The following is a 9072-nucleotide window of genomic DNA, read 5'->3' as shown; positions in this document are numbered from 1 at the left end:
CGGGCGTGCCCCCTTTGGTATGGACCAGAAAAACACAGCGTTATGTTGGCCCACAGTAGGCTTTCATTCTCTGCTCCTCATGGCACACTACTTCTCTGAAAGCCTTCCACATGTCTTCACACAGCCGTGTTGGTTTACTGTTGATCCTGGAACAATGTTACAACCATGATTACAATAACGATGACACGGCTGCAAGGAGCCCTCTGCTGGGTCTAATAAAGGCCTCCGACAAATAACCCTTTCACCTCCATGCCTCTCTGATTAGTGCCGTTATTGGTAATAAAGTGCAGGAGTGGAAGAATGCCGGCTGAAACCTGGCAGCTGTTGTTCTTCCTCCTAAAATCACAGAGAGACTTGATGAGCTCATGTTATTAGTCAGGGGTGGCCAAGCCGAACGCCGAGATTCAGCTGAGTTTAGAGTTCGGAAAAACAAAACACAAAACACGGTTTGTTTTTTATCAAGTTCCTCCTGTCGCCGGATCCCTGACCCTTTTTATATAATTTCTTATTCAAATAAATTCTTATTCTTGTTGCAGAGCAGCATGTGTTTCTGTTTCACTTTGAAATACACTTTGTATTCATGTGAATACGACTGTGAAACACGGAAAAGGTGTTTCACTTTGTTGCACATACTGCGTGTACGGGACAAGAACATTTGGAATGCTGGTGTGTGGTTGACAACAAAAAAATATTACTTTAATAGGCACTCATGGTCAGTTTAACATTCATTATATATCTATATTACATACCTCAGGTCCTATTGATGATGCTTTTTCGTAGCACCAATACAGCGTGGGAAGTAGTTAAGGCGAAAAGAGACTGTGCTCTGTGTCCCAAATAAAAATGGTCCCCCTGTCTACATCTCTGTTCACTCGGTTGCTGAGCTTTTGGGCTCTAGTTGAGTATGCGCAGTAAAGAGGAGAAACTCATGGTCTGCTTCAGGATCAGTGTTTGTGCTGGTAAATCCAACACAGCGTACGAAACAAGTACAAAAACGTCCCCACCGCCACAGTTTATCACTCCTTTGGGTCTTGCTTCAATAGAGAATCGGCCTTCTCGGTTTTGTTGCAATAAGCTTTGGCTCGTTACACTCAATGGGCCGGAGCCTAAGAAGTGCGGTCCAGCTGTCAGAGGCAGTGGTTGGTGGTCGGGTGCCACGGAGACTGGCGCAGCAGACAGTCTGTGGTGTTTTCGGCTAGTTTGGCGTGCCGGGAAATGGCTGTGAGTTGGGGGTTCAGGGGGAAGCTGTAGCGGTAAAGACAGTAAGGGCCTGCAGTGTCAGAGAGATGAGGGAGCAGAGACGGCCCCTGAGGGCTGAGGGGGCTGTGGAGGGGGAAGAGGCAGGGGGAGCTCCCCGGAGACCCGTGAAGACAAGGGTCCCTCCAGTGGGGGGTTTCTTTGCCTGCAGCGCCGAGAAGAGCGAGAGGTCTGTTAGCGGAGACAACGGGGGCAGGCCTCTCAGTCTGTCTGCTCCCAGGGAGGAGAAGGCCCTGCTGGGCAGCGGGGAGGCGGGTAAGGAGGTGGGAGTCTTGCCATGGAGGGGAAGAGCGAAGGCATGCAGAGCGGCGTCCTGGCAGGAGAGCGCAGAGACGGAGAACGGATGAAGGGATGCGGAAGAGGAGAGGGGCAGGAGAGTCTTCACACTGCTGGTCGGCGAGCCCGGGCCCCCTGTTGAAGAAAAAAAAAAGACATCAGAAACCTGAAACACAAAAAAATAAAAAACGGAGTAAAGTAATAAGAGACGCAACACGGTACCTTGGAGCTGTATGGCAAATGGCTTGAAGTCGAAGCTGAGAGGGCCTCTCCAGGGATACGACTCCAACAAGCCATCCAACACTCCCCTACACACAAAAACACACACGCACTTATAGTGTAAAAGCACTAAAAAAATGTTGTTCCAGGTTTTTAAATATTGGTTCTGAGAGGTGTGAAATTCTGCTCTACACATTTCAACTTCATGTGAAGGTTTTATGTGGTGTCAAATGTCAGTGGCTGAGCCTTAAAACCCTCTCGGGTCCCGTTCTGGAGCACTTTCTGAGCTAAAACAAGTGTTTCGGTGAGGTTGCTGTACCTATTTCTTCCTGGATCTCTGAAGCCCTTGGCAAACGGGTTTCTGTCAATCTTCAGTTTCGTGATCTAGCCCCAGGAGAGAGGAACGGACACAAGTTAGAGCGGACGCCGTCAACCGCTGACGTTTTAAGCTAACAATGAGCTCAGCTTTACAGCAGCGTGGAGAGAGGCAGAGCTCTCCATCGGGGACTACATCTCCCAGCAGCACCCGGGAGCGAAAAGCAGTGTCAAACAGGGTTCTTGGAGGTGGCACGGTTTTATTTGGTGCTTTAACGGGCTGTGGACTCCAGCAGTCAGCCCAGTCACAGCGCATTATTGAGTTTCTGTAATAATACGTTCGCTGATCGTAAAAAATGAGCCCTGATGAAGAGTGCTGGCGGTCCCCACAGACGCCTCTGTTACTGGAGGAGCTGTAGCCAACAGTGGGGTCAACACACACACACACACACACACACACACACACACACACACACACACACACACACACACACACACACACACACACACACACACACACACACACACACCGAGCAACTGGAAACCAGGACACTGCAATTTATGATTTTGCTGAGACCACAGAAAAGTTGGCCCCATCACCTCCATGATGTTAAGATTAAAGACTTTTTGAGCTTTCGATTTGATCACTGAGGATATTAAAGCCGCTGTGTGCACGGAACAAATCTTGCTTTTTTATTATTTCTGGCACATAAAGGATATAAATATGCAACAACACATGTTTAGCGTAATCAAAATTCAGATGTTGAAAATATTTTGAATGTAAACTATTCTTCTGTGTCAACAATTGATATCAAATCCATGGTTTGTGAATATGCTACAGAGTGTTTGAGAGGATCGGCCCGTTTCAGTGAGCATTACCTGCTGGTTCTGATAAGCCGTGACTGTGGTGAACTCCGTCTCTGGGAAGGAGAAGCTGTGGACTCCTTCAGCAGGCAGCGACTGGATCTGGGACAAGTCCATGCGAGGGTCGTGCCGGATGACGTGCACACGTGGCTTGTATTTATGCATCGACTGGAGAATAATCTGGACAGAGAGATGAGGAGGAACCTTTATATTTTACAATAGACTTATTGGGCTGCAACTAAAGTATTAAGCTATATCAATTCATCAATTATCAATAATCTTTGGAATAATGTGACGATCCATCAAACTTCCCTGAGGCTCAAATGGATGTCATCAAGTTGCTTTTTTTGGGTCCAAAACCCAAAGATATTCAATTTACTATCACTTGAGACAAAGAGTTGAGAGACTGGAATCAAAGAACCTTTGACATTTTTGCTTGATAAATTAAACCATATTAAACTCTATAGAAATAAAATGATCCGAATAGCTGCTGTAATTTTTCCATTAGTTAACTAGTTGTTAACCCACCAAAATATAAAAATTAAAAAAATGTGGGAAACAAGCGGACGATTTCAGTTAAACAAATTAACTTGAATATGTGTGATATGCGTAATATGATAATAGAACAAATACAATAATATGTAACAGGCACCCTAATCTTTAACACAATGCAAAATAGTATTATAGTGGCTGTTACGTATGTTAAAACTATTACAGAGTTAGCTCAAATGTGCTATTCAATATATCAACGAACAAAAGATGAATTATAATGTATATGTAATCAGCGCGTCATACAAATATTAATCAACTAGTCATTTAAAAGAAATTGACAGGATTTTAATTTGACATCTCTAAAAAAATTAAACAAGAAAATGTCTCATCTAAGTAATATTAATTTCCCCAAATTTTATTTTGCAGATTAAAATTTGCTTTTGTTGTGTGTTATTATTTTTCTCTTTTTCCACAAGTTTATTTTTATTTTTATAAACAGCCAGAGTAAATGGTTAATTACATGAATTAACAGTTTGACCGGTTTGTATTTCTAACATCTACAAATCTAAAGTTTTCCTTTTTACCTGTCAAAGTAGAAAACCAAAGGAAAATACTGTATTAAGATTTCACATGAAAAAGCAGATTTCTTTCCAAATTTCCCAAAACAGCTAAACTGACAAATGTAATATCAAACAGTTAAAAGAACATGTAAGAAAATGAACACATCTTCTTTAGTGTTTCAAATGAGCAAAACAGTTTCAGACAAGATGGTAAACTGACCACAACAACATCAGGGATTTCTAAAGTTTCTAAAGTTTCTACATTCCTCCATCGTATACCAGAATAATGAATCCCCCGAAAAAACAATTCCAGCGTGGTTTTATAAACAGGAGGATCAAGGGAAAAGCCACCACAGCCTCCCCAGCCACCACATCTGTCACACCTGTATATCACTGAGCCTTTACAGGATTTCCATTTCCTTTATCCCTAAAAGACAGAGGCCATCAGGCTTTCCTCTCTAAAGAACCGTCCAGTAGTAGACGAGACATGGGAGCTGAACATGTGTCTGAAGTTGACTCTGCTGCTACATTACCATCTACATATATACCATGCGGTGAAATGAACGATAGGAAATGTATAGAAATAATGTAGGGTTAAAAAGACATTATAAACCACACTAATAACAACCAAGAGAGTCCTACATAAAATGGTGAGCCCAGTGGACATTACATTACATTACATTACATTACAGTCATTTAGCAGACGCTTTTATCCAAGGAAGTGTATTCAACATAGGTATTCAAGAGAACTACTAGTCACCAGAAGTCACAAGTGCATCTCCTTTCTTAAACAAGCATCTTAAAGCATAAACCAGAGCAAAAGTATAGTGCAGAGGCAAGTTACTACGAAAACAATAATTGCAACAGACTAATCCGAATATAGTAAGTGCTACAAACTACTACGAATAGGATAAGTGCCCACTGGTCACTCTCTGTCACCAGTTGGACAGATAAAAGAAAGAGAAAGAAAAGTCAGCGCATGCTCAGATGGGTTACCTACATGCCCCTTATCGTCCATCTCGTTGTTGGTGAGTTTGACTCGATCAAAGCTGATGACCTGACGCATCCACGTCTCTCCTGCGCAGGGCGAGTCCGGGTGCACGTAGAGCCGGGGAGAGATGCACGAGTGGTCCGTGTTTCCGGCCACCATCCACTGCGAGCTGTGGTACACATACCTGCCGGCCAGGGCGAAGACATGGAAGCAAATAAACGCACGCATCGAAAGTATTAACTCATTTAATACACACACACACATACACATACACAGGGGCGCCGCTAGGGATTTTGGGCCCCATGAAAAGAATCTTTACAGGGCCCCCAACACAGCGGCAAAATTTTTTGATGCTATTTTACATACAATTATGCATTTTAATGGTATTTTTGACTATCATTACCATATTTGTGAAAGAAGAACAGCATGAACATGGAAAATAAAACATGTGTGATTATATGTTAGTTAATAACTTAGTGTCATTATTTTTTCTGTATTATAATTTCATCATCATTAGGGGCCTCTCTGGGCCCCCCTCCATCATGGGCCCCTAGAATCCGTCTCCTTTACCCCCCCTTTTCGGCGCCCCTGCTCATACACACCTGTAGCGTTTTGAGTCCACGGGCATGACGTCCATTGCGATGTAGTACTGCTGGCACGGGTCCAGGTTGCGCACTTTAACGCGCACGGAGGGGAACATCCTCCTACCGAGAGGTGAGAGGAGAGGCGCAGCACGTTAATCTGAGATCTGACTCTGGGTTTTTTTTTTTTTTAACCTTTCTTAAAGAGGGGATTCTACATCGTAAAACCACTCAGGAGATCAGCTACAGCGACCAAGCTCAGAGGCAAGTTCAGGGTCCTCGAGGGCATCTTCACTGTCCAGATTTATAGCGCCTGTACTCCGTAATCGAAAACACGGAACCTAGATTTCAGCAGGTAGTTCTGTCCCAATAACTCATTCCTGGAATTTAAAAAAAAAAAAACTGTAAAAAACACACATGTCCTGCAAAATGAATCCCGTTAAAATTGAAAGATCAAGTAATTCTATCTAAATATCGATCTAAACCAAGAACATCCACGTGTCACAATATATGTATGTCATCGATATTTCCGGATCGTATTTAATTGGACTTCTTTTAAATTGTGTGCGTGTAAATAGAGTTTAATTCAGTTCGACTTTATGTAATAATAAAAAAAAAAACTTTAATTCTCATTTGTATTATTTATTTTTTGTTCCAAAGAACAGCTAAACTAAATAAATAGACCATGACATTATACATGTGTTTTTACACGTTAACCCAATTGCAGGCCGGAGTACAGCTGCGCAGTATAAGCTGGTGTAATGTCTACTATATCTTAATAAACTGCTTCATGAGCCGTATAACACCTGATAAACGCGCACCTGTGACCGCAGGACAGTTCATGCAAATATCATATCATGTATCATATCACTGATGATGAACTATCCAGATTGTATTTCATGCATAACTGACCCCTGAACACGTAAGCTATGACATGACTGATAATTGAAGATGTTTTTTTTTTTTTTAAACAAAATGTTAGGTCCTCCACGTTTGAGTAACGCTCTGGCATGGCCTGCTTTATTACATGTGATTAAATACTTTTTATTTTATTTTATTTTTTCATATTGTTTATCATTTTAATAGAAAATATCGTTTTTCTTTTTGTTTAAAGAGTAAAGGATCCGATTATAAATCTCATCAGGACAATCGTTTCGTTTAGCTGCTGTGTCTAGTTTTTACAATAATGAAGCGAATAAAGACATTATAATATATATATATATATATATATATATATATATATATATATATATATATATGTGTGTGTGTGTGTGTGTGTGTGTGTGTGTGTGTGTGTGTGTGTGTGTGTGTGTGTGTGAATATGAATACTAACAATGCAAGATGATCATGTTTTTAGTCGATGTTCTATTTAAAATAACTTTAATCTTATATTCTGTTTTTAGGGTTACTTTGAAACATCTGTGTCGGGACTACAGATGAAAAATAGCCTCTTGGCTCACTCTGGCGCATTTACAGAAATGTTTTATTAATGTGCACTGTCCCAACCAAATAAACCAAAAAAAAAAAAAAAAAAAAAAGATATAGACCCAGCCGTTGCCTGTCAGATGTTGTTTCTCTTGTTCCTGGATATGTAGGGCAAATAAGTTTGAAAGTTGAACAAACATAAAGCCTTAAGGCCCAGTTTACAACAGCATTAAGCCTCTCCATATTTGCTACAGATGCCTGTAAAATCCGTCTCTCTTATCCAGATGTTATACCTGCCAGCTTTGGTGATGATCATCTCCGTGCCGATCTCGTAGAATCTCTTCCACAGCTCGGAGCCCTGCAGCTCCGCCCGGACCTCTCTGTCTCTGTCCGGGCGGCAGTCGCTCTGCTCCGGCCTGCTCTCCTCTCCGCTGGGCTCAGCCTCCTCAGCCTCTGACCGGACGGCCCGTCTCTCCGGGTCACAGGACGAGTCCTCTGCCCTCCTCGGTGTTGAACCCGCTGTCTTCATCTGGCTGACAGGATATTCGTTCAGGCCTACACAAGGGGCACAGACTGGGATCAGTGAGGTGTTGAGAAAAAACAACTCTGGCACTATTTTGTTTTCCCCAAATCATTAAGTCCCACAAGTTCAGCTTTTTATTTATTTTTTAAGTATAGCTGTGGATACATCTAATGTATAGTCTTATAAAAAGGAAGAGAAAGTTGCTCCAGTTTGACCACTGACATGGAGAATATTTGAAAAATACTTTAACTGATCATTTTTGATTTTCAGATGCTAAAACATAAGCACAAGTTGAATTGTGAAAATTGTTAAAATGTAGGATATTGAAGAAACAAAGGTCTTATGTAGCAAAATAACTTGCAAACTTGCTGACTGTTGTTATCCATCTTGTGCGTAAAATGCGTGTACATTGAAGCAAAGACATTTTCGTAAAAACACAAAAAGTCCTTCTGCCTCCTCACCGGTGAAGATGCTCGTGTCACCAGCTGAACTTGACTCGTGTCCCTCCGACAACTTCATCCTCTTGCAGGGCTTCCCGACCAGCGCTTCCACCGAAAACGCGTGAGCCCGGGAGCTCAGACCCTGCATGTTGGCGACAGATGCTGTCTTTCTGAGAGTCGTATATCCTTCTGAACTTGGACTCTTTCCCGCACAAGGACAGGACGGGGTAGAGCAGCAGCAGCACCTCAGGGTGCCCCTCTTCTTCCACGGCGACTCCGTGACGCTGCGTGATTGATCCTCTGCCGTCCCATGTGTTCTCCGAGACGCGCGCCCTCATCCAAAAACCCTTGATTGTTGGCACGCCTCCCCCCCCTCACTACAATGGCTTCCCCTCTCCCCCTTTATCCGTTTCCGTGTCTCCCCTTTAATTCCTCTCTGCCTCACAGAGAGCTTGTTCCTCTGGTCCCTCTCTGCGCGTCACGGGGAGAGAGAGAGAGAGAGAGAGAGAGAGAGAGAGAGAGAGAGAGAGAGAGAGAGAGAGAGAGAGAGGAGAGAGAGAGAGAGGAGAGAGAGAGAGAGAGAGAGAGAGAGAGAGAGAGAGAGAGAGAGAGGAGAGAGAGAGAGAGAGAGAGAGAGAGAGAGAGAGAGAGAGAGAGAGAGAGAGAGAGAGAGAGAGAGAGAGAGAGAGAGAGAGAGAGAGAGAGAGAGAGAGAGAGAGAGAGAGAGAGAGAGAGAGAGAGAGAGAGAGAGAGAGAGAGAGAGAGAGAGAGAGAGAGAGAGAGAGAGAGAGAGAGAGAGAGAGAGAGAGAGAGAGAGAGAGAGAGAGAGAGAGAGAGAGAGAGAGAGAGAGAGAGAGAGAGAGAGAGAGAGAGAGAGAGAGAGAGAGAGAGAGAGAGAGAGAGAGAGAGAGAGGAGAGAGAGCATTCCTCCACACGGGCATGCGCTGCAAAAAGTATCCATTCTAACACTTATATCAGCCTTAAATATAGTTTCCTGAGAGAAATTACAAATGAATGACACTGCTTAAGTGAACTAACAAGCTGTTTTTCTCCAAAACAATCACATTTCGTTCATAAGACTCTGTAACGATGCAAAAATGAGGCACATTACCACATCAGTATCAACAGG

At 43.0% G+C, this 9072-nt stretch overlaps 1 protein-coding gene across 1 annotated transcript; it reads right to left on the bottom strand.

Annotated features, from left to right (window-relative positions):
- Positions 1-1127: 1127 nt before the first annotated feature.
- Positions 1128-8091, bottom strand: tbx22 (T-box transcription factor 22). Its single transcript, XM_054597172.1, is given in 9 exon segments — positions 1128-1393; positions 1396-1668; positions 1756-1841; positions 2072-2136; positions 2947-3111; positions 4984-5158; positions 5577-5678; positions 7274-7535; positions 7965-8091. Coding segments are annotated over 9 exon segments (1521 nt in total).
- Positions 8092-9072: the final 981 nt, after the last annotated feature.

Source organism: Anoplopoma fimbria, chromosome 4 (genome assembly GCF_027596085.1).
Source record: "Anoplopoma fimbria isolate UVic2021 breed Golden Eagle Sablefish chromosome 4, Afim_UVic_2022, whole genome shotgun sequence".
Taxonomy (NCBI): domain Eukaryota; kingdom Metazoa; phylum Chordata; class Actinopteri; order Perciformes; family Anoplopomatidae; genus Anoplopoma; species Anoplopoma fimbria.
This window is presented reverse-complemented; position numbering and strand designations above follow the sequence as displayed.